Source organism: Budorcas taxicolor, chromosome X (assembly GCF_023091745.1).
Source record: "Budorcas taxicolor isolate Tak-1 chromosome X, Takin1.1, whole genome shotgun sequence".
NCBI classification, from domain to species: domain Eukaryota; kingdom Metazoa; phylum Chordata; class Mammalia; order Artiodactyla; family Bovidae; genus Budorcas; species Budorcas taxicolor.
The window spans coordinates 129,872,054-129,894,162 of record NC_068935.1 but is presented as its reverse complement, the minus strand read 5'-3'; the positions used below and the strand labels follow the sequence as shown (position 1 = coordinate 129,894,162).

Below are 22,109 nucleotides of genomic sequence, written 5' to 3'. Positions count from 1 at the left end.
ATGGTTTTTTCAGTAGTCGTGCATGGATATGAGAGTTGGACCATAAAGAAGGCTCGGTGCCAAAAAATTGATGCTTTTGAATTGTGGTGTTGGAGCAGACTCTTGAGAGTCCCTTGGACTGCAAGGAGATCAAACCAATCAATCCTAAAGGAAATCAATCCTGAACATTCATTGGAAAGACTGATGCTAAAGCTACAATACTTTGGCCACCTGATGCAAAGAGATGACTCATTGGAAAAGATCCTGATCTGGGAAAGACTGAAGGCAAAAGTTGAAGGGGGAGGCAGAGGATGAGATGGTTAGATAACACCATCTACTCAATAGGCATAAATTTGAGCAAACTCAGGGGAGATAGCAAACTCAGGACAGGGAAGCCTGGTGTGCTGCAGTCCAAGGGGTTGCAAAGAGTCAGACACGACTTAGACTGAACAGCAACATTGTGGCTTGATTTCAAAAATCAAATGAAAAAAAAATTAAGTTGCAGAAATATGTATACTCTAGTATATTATGTATCAAAATCAAAACAGATAAAACAGCATAATATACTTTGCTTACCTACAATGGCTACATTCCCTGGCTGCTTTTTCTGTGCCAGGCACTGTTCTAAGCACTTTGGACTAACGCACTTATTCCTCAGAACATCCTTACACTATAGGTACTATTATCCTCAGATGGGGAAACTGAGACATGGAATTTAAGGATCTTCACAAAGGCCTGCAGATTGGAAGTGACAGAGACAGGATTCAAACATAGGCTGCTGCTGCTAAGTTGCATCAGTCATGTCCGACTCTGTGCGACGCCATAGACGGCAGTCCACCAGGCTCTGCCGTCCCTGGGATTCTCCAGGCAAGAACACTGGAGTGGGTTGCCATTTCCTTCTCCAATGCATCCAAGTGAAAAGTGAAAGTGAAGTCACTCAGTCCTGTCTGACTCAGCGACCCCATGGACTGCAGCCTACTAAGCTCCTCCGTCCATGGGATTTTCCAGGCAAGAGCACTGGAGTGGGTTGCCATTGCCTTCTCCCTCAAACACAGGCAGCCTGGTCCAAAATTAAAATGCAAAGGTGTAAGGATTCATGACAAATTCTGGTGACTCTCTATTCTGGAGAAGAAAGATATCAGAGTAGGGGAGTGGAGCCAGACAGAGACTTTAGCCATACTTGAGATACTGTTTCAAGGATATACTCAAATATAATATTACAAATAAAATGAACACAATGTTCATTTCCCCCCATCATAAAGTAAATATATAAAATAAGTTTGGGGAAAAAGATGCTCAAGTGTCCATCCTGTTTGACTATGGCTGGTGGGAGTATGGGGACTGTATAATTTCTTCGCAGTTTTCTCTTGCAACAAGCTAAAATGTCTCCAGACATGGTCAAAAAGTCCCCCGGGGGGCAAAACTGTCCCAGGTGAGAACTATCTTAATTTACACATCACACACAATACCAGGCTGGATGAAGCACAAGCTGGAATCAAGACTGCCGGGAGAAATATCAATAACCTCAGATACACAGATGACACCACCCTTATGGCAAAAAGTGAAGAACTAAAGAGCCTCTTGATGAAAGTGAAAGAGGAGAGTGAAAAAGTTGGTTTAAAACAACATTCAGAAAACTAAGATCATGGCATCTGGTCCCATCACTTCATGGCAAATAGATGCAGAAACAATGGAAACAGTGAGATACTTTATTTTCTTGGGCTTCAAAATCACTGCAGATGGTGACTGCAGCCATGAAATTAAAAGACAATTGCTCCTTGGAAGAAAAGCTATGACCAACCTAGACAGCATATTAAAAAGCAAAGACATTACTTTGCCAACAAAGGTCCAGTCAAAGCTATGGTTTTTCCAGTAGTCATGTATGGATGTGAGAGATGGACTATAAAGAAAGCTGAGGGCCGAAGAATTGATACTTTTGAGCTGTGGTGTTGGAGAAGAGTCCCTTGGATTACAAGGAGATCCAACTCGTCAATCCTAAAGGAAATCAGTCCTGAATATTCACTGGAAGGACTGATGCTGAAGCTGAAACTCCAATACTTTGGCCTCCTGATGCGAAGAACTGACTCACTGGAAAAGACTTTGATGCTAGGAAAGATTGAAGGTGGGAGAAGGGGACAACAGAGGATGAGATGATTGGATGGCATCACTGACTCAATGGACATGAGTTTGAGTAAACTCTGGGAATTGGTGATGGACAGGGAGGCCTGGCGTGCTGCAGTCCATGGGGTCGCAAGGATTCGAACACACTGAAGACGCTTTATATCTTTAAACTTTACATAACTCTTTCAAAGATTTCAAAATTAAATCTTTTGTTAAGTATCTCATACTCCAAGTGAGAGAGATGTTGCATAAGTGAAGAAAGTTGCAAGTGAAGTAATTCCCAAATAGAGAAAGCACTAGGAATAATCTAGTTGTCATTCCAGAGAAAGAGGTGCACAGGCCTGGGGATGCCCACTTCCTAACCGGTCTTCCGCAATAACGGGACTAGGAGCCAAGCCCAGCCCCGCTACCTCTCGGCGAAAGTCGGGTCAGGGAACAAGCCGTCAGCCCTACCTCTACACGTGAGACCCTTGCTCAGCACAACAGCAACAACCCCGCAGCAGCAACGCCAAAAATACGTACAGTGTCCCGCCGCTCCAAACCTCCCGCCTGCGCGCTGCATCTTGGGAGGTCCAGGCCGGAGGCTGCGTCCAGCGCAGAGGAGGCGGAGCCTGCCCATCCGGCCAGAACTCGGTTGCCATGGGAGCCTGAGGAGGCGGGGCCTCCGGGGAATGTTGTAAAAGTGAATGGCAACCGAAGCTCGCACGGGCGGACCTTTGCCAGGGAAGAGCCCGAGATTCGCGGGCTGGCGGGGGAGGGTCCGCAGTTCAGGGGACGTCGGGGGCGGGGTCTGAACGCGAAACGAATGGAAAGCCAGGTTGAGGGCCTGGTCCCGCCTCCAGACCCGAGCGGACGCACCAGATTGGGCGGTGTGGCGACGCTTCCGCCTTCCTTCCGTTGTCACGCGACCGCCTCCACCTCCCGCCCTTCCCTCTTTACCTCCTGGCCAGCTTTCCCAGTGCTGAGATATTCGGACCGCAGCTGTGGAAAGGAGCGACGCCAACTCTGATCATGTCGACGACCGCTACTATCGCCGAGGTGAGGAGCTGACCGGATCACTGCCGGGCCCCTCTATCCCGGACCCCGAAGCCGCCTCTGAGGCTAGGGGGCCACACGCCCAGGTGCAGGTGGGCTGGGCAGAGGGGAAGTAGGATGGTGCCTGTAACGTCTAAGCGTCCCTTCGTGTCTCTCTTCTAGTATCAAGCCCAGAATAAAGCCAAGCTCATCTCTGAGGTTCGACGGAGGTTTGAAGCTGAGTATGTGACAGGTGGGTACCGCGCGATCTTGGTGCTGAGGCAGGTGTGCCATGAGCGGCCCCAACTTTGCTGAGATGTTTGCTTGGGTCTCTGTGGAAGCCGACAGGGGACCATTTCGATCCTCACGAGGACCGTGCCTTACACGTTTTCTAAGTTTTCTCTCCTTAATATGGCAAGGATAATGCTCCAGTTGGCCAAGTGACGTGTCTCTTGCTTCCTAAAGGGTTAATGTGAGTTAGAAATTCGTGTTTCAAGTATCTCGAGTTTATGGAACTTTCAGGACACTTGTTAGGCCCTCAACTCAGATGACGCCGTTCCTCTGCTGACCTATCAGTATCAGGAACAACAATCGAGAAAATGAACCTGGAAATTGCCAAAATATTATTCACGTGTGCTTAATTGGGTATCTGAATCCCTAGGTTAGTTTGCCTAATTCCACTTTATACCACCCAGCAGGTGCCCGCGAAGTAGGCCCCCCTGTGCTGGAGCAGGTTCTTTTCATCTCACACTGTACCTAGCAAAGTACCCGTGCGTCCCAAATTGATTTATTGGGTGAACCTCTCTGTCCACATGTCACAGATAGCTGGAGTTGTCCAATATTTAACTGATGATTTAATACCTGTACAGTAATTTTTAAAATCCTGCAGGATAATTTATTGGAAGTACAGACTAAAGACCAATCCTGACCCTTCCTCTTAATAGCTTGCTTGTCTTTTCTGAGCCCCTGATTCCATATTTGTGAAGTTTGACTAACTAGGAGGATTAAATGAAAATATGTATAGCAAACTGTGTAGCATGGGGTTAGCATATAGTAGGCTCTCAGTAAGTAGTTTTCCTCAGTAGTCTTTTTGGTTACATGAAAGAAGTTCAGCTTCTACATCTTGACTTCAGTGCTGAGGGTTCCCTGCAACTTTAGATGGCACTAGCTTGTATGTCAGTTGATGACCTAGAACAAATAAAGAAATCTGTTCTAAATAACCTGGTCAGTAAATCTTCTCATCCCTCCCTGTCAATTTTCTTCACACCCCAAATCTTGTACTAGAGAGTTGCAAAAGCATTTAATTCACTTTTAGCCCAATGAGATAGCTAATTGGTTCCAGTAAAGAGCTAATTCTAAAATTGATTTCTATGGAAACATAATTCTTAGCTGTATGCTGCTGCTAAGTCGCTTCAGTCGTGTCCAACTCTGTGTGACCCCAGAGATGGCAGCCTACCAGGCTCTTCTGTCCCTGGGATTCTCCAGGCAAGGACACCGGAGTGGGTTTTCATTTCCTTCTCCAATGCATGAGAGTGAAAAGTGAAAGTGAAGTTGCTCAGTCGTGTCCGACTTCGCGATCCCATGGACTGCAGCCCACCAGGCTCCTCCATCCATGGGATTTTCCAAGCAAGAATACTGGAGTGGGGTGCCATTGCCTTCTCCGTCTTAGCTGTATAGTTTATAATATTGTGAAGTAACCCAGAACTTGACCTAATGTGCTAATACTCACCAATAGTTGTTTACTTAGGCCCAAGGGAGGAAGCAGGATATAGCCTGGAGAATTTAGTAATAGATAAAATCTTAAAGGTCATCTCTGTCCAACCTTCTTGTTTTTACAATGAAGAAAGTGAACTCTGGAGAGAGTAAATGATTTGCTCAAACTCCTTGGTAGCTAAGATGGGACTGGTGCTCAGGTCTTCTGAATTCACTGTAGTAATCTTTTGGCAACACCAACATACCTAATTAGATCATGGCCCTCCCCAGCTTGAAACCCTCTAGTACCATTCTACTGTGTTTAGAAAAAAAGAAAAAATCTCAGTTATTTTTGGTGGCCTGCAACACCATCCTCATGTTACTACTTTTCTTGCTCAGTGCAGATTTCACCACTGCCCACAATAAGAAACGTATTATATATTGCAGTCTAGTACACACTCATACATATCACTGAAGCAACAGTTCATTAAAGAATACTTCTGTTGAAAACCTATGACTCCCTGGTATACTGATGCACAAAATTAACATCATAACCTACAAATGTGACCCACAGAATAGTGTGACCAGCTTCTTTTATGCCCTTCAAACTGACTTGAGTCTGTTTCCATCTCGGGACCTTTCCATTTCTCTGCCTAGAAGACCACCAAGCATAGCTAGGTTCTGCTTTTCCATCTTGGTTTAAATGTATCTGAGAGACCTTTGCTGTTTATTAAATGGCCTCCCTGTCTTGTCTCCATTACAGTTCTTATCATAACCTATAACTCTGGTTATTAAATGGCCTCCCTGTCTTGTCTCCTTTATGGTTATCATCACCTGTAACCGCCCTCGTTCATTTGTTGACTTATTATTGTTCATTTCCTTCAGTAAAATGTGGGTCTGGGGCAACCTGTGGGCCATGAGGGCAGGGTCTGACTCACCTCTGTATACTTAGCACAGTTCTCAATACATAGTCATTGACTGAATATAGCAATGCTTAAGTATAAATATACATATACATATGAAGATGAGTCCAAGTCTGTATGAAGGGCTGTCCTGTCTCCTCTCCCCCACAAAAATCTGGCAGAGAGCAGTCCTCACAGAATGTCTCATAAAGACCAGTGTTATTTCAAAGTAAAGCACTGTGTGGCATTAAGTATAAGGAGGGTTTTGTGTGAAAACCAAATATGTGTGAATGAGTTATCTGCACAGCCATGGCAAATACTGATTTAATTAATTTAAAGACTTGCATTGGTAAGGAAAAGAAAAATTCTTGAGGCTTTCTCCCCTTAAAGTTTCAGTTGTTTTGTGAAATAGAGCATTAGGTAAAGGTAGAGTGGGAAACTGGCACAAAGGGTTTTATGATTTGTCTGTGTTCTCCCTTTCAAGTTTACTTTTTAGAAGTTAGCTAGATATTGAGAATAACCACTTTCCTCCTTCCTCTTTGATTCTCCCCTTTCTCTCACCATTAACAATATTTTGTTTCAGAAGTAGCTTTAGGCAGACTTAAGCAAACATGTTTTTCCTAAAGGAAAATATTTTCTGCAGTTTATCACTTTACACAGTGGCTGAACTCCAACAGCTCTTTTGGGGGTGGGTTCTTGGAAATTCCAAGCATGTTTTTGTTTCCACAGAAATTATTACCAATTATGGATAGATTTGTAGCTGCAAAAAGAACAAATTCGAAGGTCGTAATTGTTGTAGCACTGCTAATTGTCCTTTTTATCCCTCATTGTTTCTCTGAGAAATTTCATGCTGAGTCTCAAATGAGAAACTTTTCCCATTATCTCTTCCTCTTTCTTGTGGCCAGGGCAAGAGACGACTATTGTGACAAAAATTTATTCCATTCCTGTTTAATTCTGGGAAGTAGTGTGCCAATATTAGAGATAGAGCCCCTTCCTGAACTACTACAATCTAGTAAAGGTGTTGAGACAGAAATATTAAAGGCAAATGCTGTCCAGAAGAATAGGAATGCTAAAATCATTTCTGTAGGAGTCCAAGACCAGGAAAAATAACATCTAATTTGGGTGACTGGGTTAGCGCAGTTGGAAAAACCTTCTCAGAACAAGCGGTATTTCTCAAGAACTTTGGGAGATGTTAGAACTCGGCCAGCCAGATACCGAATGTGATTCAGATGGATCACATAGTCCAGGTTGAGATGCTTAAGTGAGAAGGTATGGGGCATGTTTGAGAAGCCAGAGGAAGTCCACTTTGATGATCCTTAAGGAGCACAGGTGACTAAAAACAGTGGGCGTATAGCGTGGAGATCCATGGCCACTGAAGCAATACATTTGTACGCAACTGAGGCTTGTGGGTTTTATTATTTTAGGCTTGTTCTGATTCTACAAGTATGTGAATTTATTTAAATAAATTTGTGTTATACCGAAAACAGTCCAGGGGATCTCCCATAAACTTATCATACAGAGATATAGCCCTTCTAACAGTGAACGAACTTTTTTCTATACATTAAAACACTTAAAAGATCATTATGTAGTTTTCTGTGTTCTATTTTTTATTGCCATGATTTTATTTCCCCATATTAGGAAGTAACCAACATTTAACATTACTTAATATTCAGTTCTGTAAATAAAAGAATTTTCTTTTATCTGAAAAAGCCTCTTATGGATATTTAGATTCTTTCCCTTTTTTTGTTTGTTAATATAATATTTTGTGCAGTAGTTCAGATTGTTTCCTGAATAGTCATGTCTAGAAGTAGAATTATTGGTTTGAAGAGTGAATAGTTCAGGATACTTGACATGTGTGCTTAATTCTCCTCCATATAAATTGCACCAAGCTTAATTCCCACCAGTACACAGGAAAGTGTTAGGGTCACTACAGCCTTACCCAGATTAGGATCATCTCTTAATGCTTTTTTCTTGGTTTTAATTTGCATTTGATTACTAGTGATAATAAACTTCATCTATTTATATCCATTTGTAGTTTAAAATTCTTTTTTTCATTAGTGTGTGGCTTTTAAAATTGGTTTGGCCTTTTCTTGTTTGTCACTCTGACTTTTTTTCGTTTTTTGAATGAATGTATTCAAAATTACCCATTCCTTTGTGGTTTCTTCCATTGCTGTTACGTTAAATAATTGTCTCCTATTCAGTAACTTTTCTAGTGCTTTTGTTTTGTGTTGGTCTCTTATTTCTTAATTTTGAAATATATTTTACATACAAAATGTGTAAAACAAAAAATAAACACCCATATACTCGCTACTCAGAACTTTCTGTGTATCCCCAACCCTGCCATTCACATGGTAGTTGCCTATTCTGCATTTGCTGTTGCTCAATCTCTTGCTTTTCATTAGCTTTGCCACCTGTGATGTATTCCTCACCACTGCTTGATTAAGTTTGCCTCTTTTTTGAACTGGAAATCAAAGCTGCATATATTTCTCCATGATTCGCATCTGTTGCTCAAGAGTCATTCTTACTGCAGTTGATTCCTTTTTACAGTCGTGGTGTATCAACAGTTCACAGAATGAAAATACCAATTGATGAATTTGGGGTTCTTTCTAGATTTTACTACTATGTACAATGCTGCTATAAACATTCTTAAACATATCTGATGCCTAGACTTTGTCTAGAGCAGTGGTTCTCAAAATTGGTCTAGGAACTATAGTTTCTTGAGATTATTTCAAAGAGCTTCAGAGTCCAAACTATTTCTGTAATAACACTAAGACATCATTTTCCTTTTTCACTGGCATTCTCTCACAAGCACACAGTGGGGTTTCCCAGAGGTTACATGGCATGTGATGATATTACTCTGACAGATGATAGAATAAAGTACTTGTGTGTGGTTATATTTAAATTTTTTCTCAGTTATGATACCTAATGTAGTAACTACCAGTAAATATAACCCATAGAAACAAAAATGCTTGGGGCTGGTGCACTGAGATGACCCAGAGGGGTGGTATGGGGAGGGAGGGGGGTTCAGAATGGGGAACACGTGTATACCTGTGGCGGATTCATGTTGATGTATGGCAAAACCAATACAATATTGTAAAGTAATTAACCTCCAATTAAGTTAATTTAAAAAAGTCTTTAGAGGCCTCAGTTATTTTTTAAAATCATTATTTTACATTGAATTATAGTTGATTTACAGTATTGTAATAGTTTCAGATGTACAGCAAGGGGACTCAGCCATACATATATATACATGTATCCATTTTCCCCCAAACTCCCCTTTCATCCAAGCTGCTGCATAACACTGAGCAGAGTTCCCTGTGCTATACAGTAGGATCTTATTGGTTGTCCATTTTAAATATAGCAATTTGTACTTGTCATTCCCAAACTCCTAACCATCCCTTAACCTCATCTTTCCCCCTGGCAACCATAAGTTCATTCTCTAAGTGTGTGAGTCTGTTTGTGTTTTGTCAATAAGTTCATTTGTATCATTTCTTTTTAAATTCCACATATAAGGGATGTCATGGGGGTATTTCTTCTTGTCTGAGGTAACTCAGTGTGACTATCTCTGGGTCTATTCGTGTTGCTACAAATGGCATTACTTCACTCTCTTTTATGGCTGGGTAATATTCCGTTGTGTATACGTATTGCATCTTCTTTGCGTATTCCTCGGTCAGTGGACGTTTCAGTTCCTTCCGTGTCTTGGCTATTGTAAACAATGCTGCACGGAACAGTGTGGTGCATGTAGCCTTTGAGATCATGTTTTCCTCTGAATATGCCCAGAATGGGATTGCAGGGTGATATGGTAGCTCCATTTTTAGTTTTTTAAGGAACTTCCATACTGTTCTCCGTAACACTTGTAGAAACTTAACATTCCTACCAACAGTGTAGGAAGGTTCCCTTCTCTCCATATCCTCTCTCGAATTTGTTGTTTGGATTTTTTGATGATAGCCATCTTGAGTGGTGTGATATCTCCTTGTAGTTTTTATTCCCATTTCTCTAAAAATTAGTGATGTTGAACATCTTTTCATGTGCCCCTTGGCCATCTGTATATCTTCTTTGGAGAAATGTCTCTTTAGGTCTTCTGCCCATTTTTTGATTGGATTGTTTTGAGTATATTAAGCGTCATGAGCTGTTTGTAAATTTTGGAGACTAATCCCTTGTCAGTCACATCATTTGCAAATATTTTCTCCTAATCTCTGGGTTAGAAGAATTGATGCTTTTGAACTGTGGTGTTGGAGAAGACTCTTGAGAGTCCCTTGGACTGCAGGGAGATCCAACTAGTCCATCCTAAAGGAGATCAGTCCTGGGTGTTCATTGGAAGGACTGATGCTGAAGCCCCAACACTTTGGCTACCCAATTCGAAGAACAGACTCATTGGAAAAGACCCTGATGCTGGAAAAGATTGAAGATGGGAGGAGAAGGGGACGACAGGATGAGGTGGTTGGATGGCATCACTGACTCCATGGACCTGAGTTTGAGTAAATTCCAGGAGTTGGTGATGGACAGGGAGGCCTGGCATGCTGCAGTCCATGGGGTCGCAAAGAGTTGGGCATGACTTAGTGACTGAAATGACTGAACTGGGTTATCTTTTTGTTTTATTAATTGTTTCCTTCACTGTGCAAAAGCTTTTAAGTAGGTCCCATTTGTTTATTTTTATGTTCATTATTCTGGGAGACAGATTGAAAAAAAGTATTGCTGGGATTTATGACAGAGTGTGTTCTGCCTGTGTTTTCCTCTAGGAGTTTTATAGTGTCTGCTCTCACATTTAGGTCTTTAATACATTTTGAGCTTATTTTTGTGTATTGTGTTTAAGAATGATCTGATTTCATTTTTTTACATGTGGCTATCTGATTTTCCCAGCACCATTTGTTGAAGAGATTGTCTTTCCAACATTGTGAAGTCTTGCCTCCTTTGTCATAGGTTAATTGGCCATAGGTGCATGGGTTTATTTCTAGGCTTCGTGTCCTGTTCCATTGATCTGTATTTCTGTTTTTGTGTCAGTATCATAGTGTTTTGATGACTATAGCTTTGTAGTATAGTCTGAAGTCAGGGAGCCTGATTCCTCCAACTCCATTTTTCTTTCTCAAGATTGCTTTGGCTGTTTGGTGTCTTCCGTGTCTCCATACAAATTTTGGTTCTAGTTCTGTGAAGAATGCCATTGGTAACTTGATGGGGATTGCAATCTGTAGATTGCCTTTGGTAGTATAGTCAGTTGCGTGATACTGATTCTTCCAGTCCATGAACATGATTTATTTCTTTCCATCCATCTGAGTCAGAGTACAGATCTCCTCTCTCCTTAGGTAGGTTTATTCCTAAGTATTTTATTCTTTTTGATGATGGTAGATGGGATTGTGTCTTGAATTTCTTTTTCATCTTTTGTTGTTAGTGTATAAAAATGCAACAGATTTCTGTGTATTTGTAACCTGCAACTTTACCACATTCATTGAGTTCTAGTAGTTTTCTGGTAGCATCTTTAGGATCATCTATGTGTAGTATCATGTCATGTGTGAACAGTGACGGTTTAACTTTTCCAGTTTCGATTCCCTTTATTTCTTTTTCTTCTCTGATTGCTGTATGTAGCTAGGACTTTCAAAATTATTTTGAATAAAACTGAGAGTGGACATCCTTGTCTTGTTCCTAATCCTAGAGGGAAAGCTTTCAGTTTTTCACCATTGAATATGATGTTAGCTGTAGGTGTGTCATATATGGCCTTTATTATGTTGAGGTAGATTCCCTTTATGCCCATTTTTGGAGAGTTTTTAATCTTAAATGGCTGCTGAATATTGTCAAAAACTTTTTTGGAGTCTATTGAGATGGTTATATGATTTTTATTCTTCAATTTGTTGATGTAGTGTATCACACTGATTGATTTGCAGATGCTGAAAAATCCTTACATCCCTGGGATAAATCACACTTGATCCTGTTGTAAGATTCTTTTAATCTGTTGTTGAATTCGGATTGCTAATATTTTATTGAGGATGTTTGCATCTGTGTTCATCAATGACATTGGCCTGTAATTTTCTTTTTTGTGGTATCTTTATGTGATTTTGGTATCAGGGTGATTGTGGCCTCATAGAATGAATTTGGGAGCTTTCCATCCACTGCAATTTTTTGGAAGAGTTTTACAAGGATAGGTGTTAGCTTTTATCTAAATGTCTGATAGAATTTGCCTGTGATGCCGTCAGGTCCTGGACTTTTGTTGGGAGTTTTTTTAAATCACATTTTCAGTGCTGGTGATTGATCTGCGCATATTTTCTGTTTCTTCCTGGTTCAGTCTTGGGAGACTGTACCTTTCTAAGAAATTGTCCATTTCTTCCAGGTTGTCCATTTTATTGGCATATGGTTGCTTCTGGTAGTCTCTTAGGATCCTTTGTATTTTTGTAGAGTCAGTTGTAACTTCTTCATTTCTAATTTTATTGATTTGAGTCCTCTCCATTTTTTCCTTAATGAGCCTAGCTAAAGGTTTAGCAATTGCATTTCTTTTCAAAGAACCAGTCTTTAGTTTTCATTGATCTTTTCTATTGTTTTCTTCATTTTTCACTTATTTCTGCTCTGATCTTTATGATTTCTTTCCTTCCACTCACTTTGGATTTTGTTTGTTCTTTCTGTATTTGTTTTAGGTGTAAGTTTAGGCTGTTTGAGATTTTTCTTGTTTCTTGAGGTAAAACTGAATTACTCTGAACTTCCCTCCTACAACTGCTTTTGCTGCGTTCCATAGGTTTTTGATCATTGTGCTTTCATTTTCATTTATATCTAGCTGTTTTTTTGGTTTCCTCTTTGATTTCTTCAGTGATCCATTGGTGGTTTAGTACCATATTGTTTAGCATCCACCTGTTTGTATTTTTTTTTATAGTTTTTCTTCTTATAGTTTATTTCTCACCTTGTAGCATTGTGATTGGAAGAGATGCTTGATATGATTTCAGTTTTCTTAAATTTACCAAGACTCATGGCCCAGCATGTGGTCAGTCCTGGAGAACGTTATATATGCATTTGGAAAGAATGTGTATTCTGCTGTGTTTTGTTTTTTTTTTTTGGTATCGGGGTATAGCCGATTAACAAACAATGTGATAGTTTCAGGTGAACAGCAAAGGGTCTCGGGTATTCATATACATGTATCCATTCTCCCCACACTCCCCTTCTGCTGCTTTAAAAAAAAATTATTGCTTACTTTTGACTGTGCTGGGCCTTTGCCACTGCATGCAGGCTTTCTCTAGCTATGGTGAGTGGGAGCTGCTCTTGTTGCCATGCATGGGGCTCTTACTGCAGAGCACAGGCGCTAGGGTGCATGGGCTTCAGTAGTTGCAGTGCACAGGCTTTGCTGCCCCACTGCATGTGCAGTCTTCCAGAGCAGGGACTGAAGTCATGTCTCCCGCGTTGGCAGGAGGATTGTTAACCACTGGACCACCAGGGAAGTCCTGTTCTGTTGCCTTGGATAGAATGTAGAGCCCTCAGTGTAAAAGGGGTCCAGAGACCAAGAAGTTTGAAAACTTCTATAGCCAACTGTGAACTGGGTGGCTGGTAGAATAGATACTCAGTCTACTTTACTAGATAATCTAGTTTCCAAAGTGATTTCACCTGCTTTTATTTTAACCAGCAGTTTTTGAATGTCCTTGTTTTTCCACACTTTAAAAACTGACATTGTTAGTGTTTTGTTTTTATTTTTTCCCATCTGATGCCATTGTTAGGATATCTTACTGTGGTTTTAATTTGTATTTCTTTGAGTACAAGTGAGATTGAGCATCTCTTCATATTTTTATGGGCCATTTGGTTTCTGCTTATGAAAATAACTTCTTCAGATTCTCTTGGCCCTTTGTTCTTACGTTTAAATTTTAGAATGTTTATTATGGTTTTGCAATTCCCCCCCCCCCCCCCGCAAAAAAAAAAAAAAAAAAGAACCTCTTTGAGGATTTTGAGTGGAATTGTGTTAAATCAGAAGATCAATTTTGGGAAACTTCACATAACAATGGTTAAATCTTCAGAGAACTTGGTATACCTATCAGCCAAACTCTTCCTTATGGAAAGATTTATAATTTTCTCCATAAAGGTTAACCCACTTTTATTCAGTTTATTTCCAGATACTTTGTTTTATTTTTGTGATGCTTTAAACAGTATCTCTTCAGAATGTATTTTCTAGATGATTGTTGCTGGTTTATAGAAAGTATGTTTGACTTTTTACATTAATATTGGACTCGAACCTTATTCATTTCAATTAATTTATCTCTAGATAAGTTGGCAATTTCTTTGTAGATTATAGTATCACCTTGAAATAATGATAACTAATTGTCATTAACGATTTTTACGACTTTTAAGTACTTTTGCTTTATACTGGCTGGAACCTTTAAGAACACTGTTGAATCAGTGATAAAAGCCTACTTGTCTTATTCCTGATCTTAGATAGCCCAAACAAGATCTCTGTAGATGTTTTTTATCAGAATGAATAGGTTTCCTTCTGTTCCTCCTTTGCTAGTTTTGGTTTTTGTTCATTGTTTTGTTTTGTTCCCATCACAATTAAGGAGTGAATTTTACTAAATGCATTTTCTTCATCTGTTGAATACATTGTATCTGAACTGTTCACTTGGTTTTTCTCTTTTAATCTGTGAATATAGTTTATTGTATTAATTGGTTTTAAAAATATTTATTTTGCTGTGGTCAGTTGATATTTTCAGTAGCTGATATTTTCTTTGAAAATTTTGCATCTGTATTCAAAAATTGGTCTGTAAATTTCCTTTCTTGTATTTTTCTTGTGTGATTTTGATGTCAGAATTATTCAGACTTCATAAAATCAGTTAGGAGTGTTTCCTCTTTTCTCTTCCCTGAAAGAAATGGTCATTGTGTAGTTCTAACTTGGTTCCTCATAAATTACTGCTCTTCCAATTTGTTGTTGTTGTTTTTTATTAGTGTTTGCTTTTTTACCTTGTATTTGCCAATATCTTTATCATTTCTTCTTAAGTTTCAGATCTTTTATCTGGTATCATTATTGTTTCATCTTGAGTATAATCTTTAGGTTTTCCTTTGGTGGGATCTTGGTGGTAAATTTAATTTTGAAAGTGTCTTTATTTTTGCTGCCTTTTAAATTACACAGTTAACCTTGAGGAATGCCTTCACCTTACTAGGCTGAGGGAGAGGAAGTGGTTAGAGAAGTAGAAGAACCAGGAAACTTTAGTATCATAGATGATCTCTGAGAGGAGAATTTCAGGGACAGGAAGATAAGTAGTGACTAGAAGGAACCTCTGTGGGTAAAAGTACATAAAACTGGAGTTTTTCTTATCAGCTGCCCTCTCTGGAAAGGAAGGGTGGAATTACACTTTTAAAGTGTAATTACACTCCTGGATATTTTACATAAACTCTCGATTATGACCCATCCAAGGGATCGACCCAGGCTTTGTTCATCTTTGCATCTGCAATTCCTAGCTATCTTTTGAGCTAACATATGATGAGTGATCATAAATTAGTCCTCATAACTACTGAATTATGTTTTATCCCCAAGAGAGGAAGCCTTTAGAAGATAGGTGGGTAGACACTTCGATTTCCTTAAATTGTGCTGTGACATTTTCCAGGTCAACTTTTTAAAGTTGTCATGGTCACAGTAAGAGGAAAAGATGTTAAGAGTTTATCAGTTTTTGTCCTTATTGCATATCTACAGACCATGTAATATGATTCAGTAACTTTGTATGTAGAATATGTAGTTGTGCTTTGAGAACTTTTGTAAACAGTCCCCACATATTAAGTCATAAAGGAAGTCTCAGAAATTCCAAAGCAACTAGATCATACAGACCATGGTCTCACCCCAGGAAGCAACTGTATAAGAAGTCATAATCAAAAGGTACTTAAAAGTAAATTGAATGTTAGGAAATTAAAATAACACCTGTAAATAACCATGGATTAGCAACTTCCTAGCAATGCATGTAATTCTTCTGCTAAATAACCCAGAGAGTAAAGAGGATATCACAGTGGAAATTACAAAATACTTAAAGCTGACCAAGAGAATGTCTGTGGTCTTTACATTCATTTCTTAGGAATCAAGGCCCAAATAAAAATCAACTAAAGATTGAATTCAAGAAACTAAAAAATGAACATGAGTAAATATAGAGAAAGTAGAAGGGAATAAGAGCAGATGATTATGGTATAGGAAAAAAGATAGTAGATGTAATAAACCTAAGTTGACTTTTTGAAAGGATTAGTAAAATAGACCAACCTAGGATGACTGAATAGGAGGAAAAGGAGACGGCAAAAACATCCACTAGCAGATAGAAAAAAGCAGATAGAATTATAGATGTGGCAGAGATTTTAAAAATCATAAAAGAGAATATAATGACAGGCTTTGTCACAGTAAGTTAGAAAACTTAGATTACATGGAAAACTTTCCAGAGAAAAGAAATCATCTAAAATTGTCTCAATAAAAAGTAAAAGGCCTAAATATATCAATGACTGTTAAAGAAAATTGAATTGGTAGGCATAGTCCTCTACACTCTCCCTGCCCTACCACCACAAAGGCACACACAGACACATAAGGCCCAAGCAAGCACTTTTGTTAGCCCCAAGAATGTAAAGATAATTCATGATTAGAAAATGCAGGGGGATTCATGTTGATGTATGGCAAAACCAATACAATATTGTAAAGTAATTAGCCTCCAATTAAAATAAATAAATTTAAATTAAAAAAAAAGAAAATGCAAGGGAAGAACTACTACGTTCACAAAATGCTTCTCAGGGAAATTTTAATGGGCACAGTTCAACCACCAAAACTATTTAGAAAGGCAAGTATTGAGAAGTGTCTTTCATCTCTTGTGCCTCTTCACTCCCTTTTCTCCTTGTCTTTTTAGCTAGCCATATCTGTTTTCTCTTTCTTTTTTTCAAATACAAACATATTTGCAGCAACAAGATTAAATGAGGGAAAATGTGTATTTCAATAAAGACAGAAACCACATTGGCTATAATTCATCTTTATGAAAAGCAAACAAAACTTTTACCAAACAAGGTAACTTGTTCTCTTAACTCCTAAAAATCCTACAGCAAAAGTCATGGTTAATCATGAAACTTCAAAATGATTCCCAGAAAGTCAGGCAAAAGACAATGATCTCCAATATTATTTATATAATTCTACAGGATATAAAACAATCTAGTTATCAATGTGGCAAGGAAAATAAGAGGTGTAAGGTTTTCAAGTCTTGGCTCATGATAGCAACACAAAAATCTCTAAACTTTCTAGTGAATTGTTATTAAAGAACATTGAAAGAAGACTCCAACAGATAGAGAGGTAAGTCACCAAGATATAATGTCTTGTACATATTGAGCATATGAACTCAGTTCTTGAAGGATAGGAGCTGAAGCAGAAAGCCCCTCCCCTCTCTACAACAGACGAGCAGTCAGCAAAGTTCTGTTGTATGTCGTGTCTTTTTTATTTTTGCTTGCACTGGCTCTTCTTTCCTGTGTCCAGGCTTTCTCTAGTTGCAGCAAGCGGAAGCTACTCTTGGTTGTGGTGCGCAGGCTTCTCATTGCGGTGGCTTCTCTTGTTGCAGAGCACGGACTCCAGTAGTTGCAGTGCTTAGGCTTGGTAGTTCCAGCATGTGGGCTCTAGGGTGTGCAGGCTTCAGTGGTTGTGGCTCTTTGGCTTAGTTGGCTCTGCAGCATGTGGAATTTTCCCAGACAAGAGATCAAACCCACGTGCTCTGCATTGCCAAGTGGATTCTTATCCACTGGACCACCAGGGAAGTCCCCGTTTGTGTTTTTAATAGCCCTTGAGCTCAGAATGGTTTTTCTATTTGTAAAGTGTTGCTAAAAAAAAAGAAAAAGAATCAGCAACAGAGGCCATATGTGGCCCTCAGAGGCTAAGATCCTTAGATGTTTATCCTCTGGCCCTTTACCAAACAATTATGCCAACCCCTGTAGTAGCCCCGGAGTTTTCAAAGTGTGGTCTCTGAAGCAGCAGCATTCTGTAGGGACTTGCTGCAAGTGCAGATTCTGAGATCTCACCCACAAATTACTGGGCCCCATGAATTTAGAGGTAGGGCCCCAGTCATCCCTGTTTTAACACACCTTCCTGGTGACTCTGATAGGTGCTAAAGTTCAGAATTGCTGCTGGAGGTCAGTGGCTTAATCCCACTGTAGACAGTCACCTGCTTGGCAGTCTCTCACCTGAAAGCTTCATGGGAAAGAAGAGATTCAGGGTAGGTTGTGGCCAATCAGCAGAGGATGCCCTTAAGGGAATATTTGTTATTTCAGCCTAATCACACATTGTTGACATACACAGGCTCCAGCCAATAGAAATCGTCCATCTAGTACAAATGCTCTTCCAGGGCCCCACCAGGACTTTAAATAGATCAGTGCTCAGAGTCTTGGAGAAATAACAGATGCTAAGAGGTTTTAAGGGCTTTCCTGGTGGCTCAGTGGTAAAGAATCTGCCTGCTAATTCAGAAGGCTCGGGTTTGATGGGTCAGGAATCCGCTGGAGAAGGAAATGGCAACCCACTCCAGTATTCTTAACTGGAGAATCCCATGGACATTGGAGCCTGGTGGGCTACAGTCCATGGGGGTCACAAAGAGTTGGGCGTGACTTAGTGACCAAACACACACTCATGAGATTTCACACTACTGAAATGTTTGAGTTGCATATTTGCTGCTTTGACACCCAGTTGATAACTGTTCTCTGTTTTTCATTATCAAAATACTGTTGCATTTTTTTAACCTTTTATATGAATTCTAGGCACATTTATAATAACTACAATATAATTTCAAGATTTTCTCAATTGTCTAATAGGTCAATTAGAATTTAGGTTTCTGTTCATGAGTAGCATTCTACCTTATGTTAATAAAAATTCATTGGTATTGTGTTAAAAGTTTTCAGAGTGTCCTTGATCTTCATAAGACTGAAAAGGCAGACCTTATCTCCATTTTACAGAGAAGAAAAGTCAGGCCTGGAGTGACTTGCTCAGTCTTCCTGAACATAGTTAATAGCAGGGGTCTTCTGATTCCATCACTGTCCCATATCCTGAATCTGGCTATGAATTTTTTTTCACATTTGTTAACCTTAAAACATAGTTTCTGGCTGGTTTGTAATTTCACCAGCCAACAAGTGCAAGAGAGAGAAAAGTTAATAATGGAATTTGCTGTTTTATGAGTAAGCACTGTGTTCTCTTTATCTTGCAACATTTGAAAGTGTGTATGTGAGAGAGCTCAAAGGACGTGTGCATACGAGGGAAGAAGGAGAGTTGAGAGGAGTCATCTTTTCTCTGGAACAGTTAGTCCTGTCTGACTCAGAGGTTAATCACCATAGCCACTTATCTGGTTCTTTCTCAGCAAAATTAGGAGTGTCCAGTTGGCTTGGTGATATACTGTATAAATATAAGTCCAATTTATAGAGCAAAATTCATATAAGGAGAAATAGTAGAAAGAGACAGTAAACCATAGTAAGTGTGGCAATAGTTCATTAAGGTTTCTTAACAGAGGAGTGGCCAGAAATGAGCTTTGAGCTGTTTTGAACAAGTGCAAGGATGAGGCTTCAAAGTCTGCTACTTGAGATTCACGTTGATTTCTGATGCAGCTTTCACTGGTCCTCAGCAAGATGAAAGTAATAAGGACAAGGTATTAGACAGTGTACACATATATCTCTGTATGAGACTGATCTCTTCTTTATCTCTGTGCTTTAGTCACTGAGAGGTAAAGTGATGTCTTAGGTAGGGAGTGGGGAAGGTTTTGATATCTTCAGATACCTTCTGGGTGTACATCTTTAGCTTTTCCCTGTAACATCTGGATTTACCAAAGGACCAAACTCCCTAACACTTGAGGGTTCTGTGGAAGTTCCTTCTACCCTTCTAGGTTCTTTAACTGATCTCATAAATTGATAAAAGACAGATGAACAGGAGAAAAGCAAACACGTTTAATAACATGTATACCTCCTATATACGTTGAGAGAGACCCAGGAGAACTGAGTCACTCTCCAAAGTGGCCCAAGCCACCACCTTCACTACCATCTCCAGCTAAAGACAAAAGAAAATGTCGGGGTGGGGAGTCAGTTATTAGAGATGACCAGGAAGAGCTCAGTAAATAAGGGTATGGTTGTGCAGATTTAAGTCCTTACCTTATGTGTTGATAAGAGTTTCAGGAGATTTTGCATCATTCTTCTCTTCCTGTTACAGAGAGGGCAGCATCTTTACAAATGGAGGCTTCCCTTATAAAAGGATGACTTCTTATAAAAGGATAACTTTTTCATATAAAAGGGTGACTTCTGCTCACCTTTTAGAGCTTTTCCTGTATTTGCTGTTTATTAAAAATAGCTCAAAATAATCAGTATACCAGAGAAGCATGTGTGGGGCTGTGTATTTTGCCTCCCCTCAGCTCAGTTGTCTGGGGGCTGTGTTGCAGCAAACTGTGATGTCGTAAGCAGTATTGCACTTGGTCTTGTGGTCCAGGTCAAGTTTTCCTTAGCTCGAATGCTCAGTTTTCTGTTTCTCTGTCTCCTTCCTTCTCTCCCTCTCCTTGCCTTAGCCCCCTTCTCGGTCCTCTTCTGTCCCAGCTTGTCTCTTGCCTCTCTCCCTCCACCTACATAACCTCCTCCCTAGTCCTCTCTTGCGCTCTCTTTTCTAGCTCTCTTATTTCAACTTATTTCTATCTAGGGATAATGTCTAACAACAGGCATCTCATATGTTTAAGTACCTGTTTTATTAATAGCAACCATTTTAATCTAAATGGAGATTTCTGATTGCAAAAATCTTCATTCCTAAAAGCTCTCCAGGAGCAGTAAGCTTTGAATTTCTTGGTAAGGGACACTGTAGTGATAATACCAACAGGGGTAGGAATAATGATAGTAACAGCAAGTATGTTTGATTCTTCTGCTTATGGCTAAGAATTTTCTGAGTTTTCACCACTTAACCACATGTTTTCCTGGGGAAGTGGTTCTCAGAGTTTAGTCTCTGGATCCTTGGAGATGCCAAGGGCTCTTCAGGAACCCATGAGGTCAGAGCTGTTTTCACAGTGATGCTAAGAAGCCTCTTGGTTTTTCATTTGCTCTGATTACATGGAAGCATTGGTAGGCAAAGCTGTTGCCTCTTCAGCCTGAATCAAGGTGAATGGCCAATACAGTCTTCATTGTCAGCATGCTCAGTTAAAACTTTTTTTATAAGTCAATGTTATTTTAGAAAGCCTCTGATGAAGCAAAAAGTTTTATTAAATCTTGACCCTTGAGTGCATGTTCTTTAAGTGTTCTGGGTAACCAAATTGAGAAGTACTCATAAAATACTTTTGTGCACTTGAGTTACCAACTAAATTAGTCATATTTTTCATGGACCACCCTTTTTATTTGAAAGAACAACTGTTAAGTAAACTGTGGTTATTCAGACTTGGGTTTTTGGGAGAAATTTTCTTGAAGGCAGACAGTAATTTCAAGCAAAACACCATATCAGTCCACTGGAGAAAGTTGTCCAGTAGCCAAACTGGATGGATGGTCCTTCTGGAGGGGCAGGTGTTCCCAGGGGCCTTTTTGCTTTGAATATTGATGAATGTTTGAATAGCAGAGCTAAAATACCATTTTCTAAGGTTTATCTACAACAGAGTATGCATTAGAAAAGTAGAGACCAGATATTGAAAGCCGTATCCAAGCTAACACTCTACAATACATGACTTACGGCCTCATGTTATATTTTATAGTGCTTTAAACTTTCAGGTACTTTTATATATATACATTTTTATCCAATCCTCACACAACCCTGTGAGTATCTAATGTAATTTAAAGATATGGAAATTGGGTCTCAAAGAAGGTAATTCCATGAATGCGCTTTATATTCCCCTGCCCTTTCATCTGTTATCCATGAGGGCCTGAAATAAGTCGGAACAAATGGAGAGGAGATAGAATCTATATAATTTGGCAACTAACTAGGGGCAAAAAAAATTGGAGATGAAGGCAGTTTTCTGAAATATCTTCCTTGGGCACCTGGGAGGGTACCATTGCCTGAGAAAATAAAAATAGGAAAGGAAAAGATTCAGTCCACAAATATTTCCTAAAAGTCTTTTCACTGGCTCTGCTGTAATCTGCTCTGGGGGCTTCTTAGGATGTATACACTGTGCGGTTAAGATCTCTGTACAGGAAGATATGGCATAAATGCCAGTAACTCTGATTCAAGGGGAAATGCACTAAGTGCCTTAAGAAAGGCATAGTTCAGGTCCACTAGCTATTCACAGGGAAGGAATTACTTCTGGGCCTAGGGATAATTTTATGGAAGAGGAAGCATTTGAAACGAGTCTTACAGAATGGTAGAATTTGGATATGCAGAGGTGGTTGTAAGGAGACAAGGAAACTTCAATTACAGGAAAATAGAAGGGGGGCCGTGGAAGGAGGGTATAGAGGTATGTAGAGGTTGATGAGAACACAGCTTGTGTGTAGGTGGATAATGAGACATCATTGGCAACA

General features: G+C 39.7%; 1 protein-coding gene across 1 annotated transcript in view; it reads left to right on the top strand.

Annotated features, from left to right (window-relative positions):
* The first annotated feature begins 3,064 nt into the window (after positions 1–3,064).
* MOSPD2 (motile sperm domain containing 2) overlaps positions 3,065–22,109 on the top strand; it is an 86,691-nt gene continuing 67,646 nt past the window's right edge. Inside the window, exons 1-2 of the mRNA XM_052663410.1 lie at positions 3,065–3,138; positions 3,298–3,367. Of these exons, the coding sequence (XP_052519370.1) occupies positions 3,112–3,138; positions 3,298–3,367 (97 nt within the window). The 5' untranslated portion in view covers positions 3,065–3,111. The remainder of the gene's footprint in view (positions 3,139–3,297; positions 3,368–22,109) is intronic.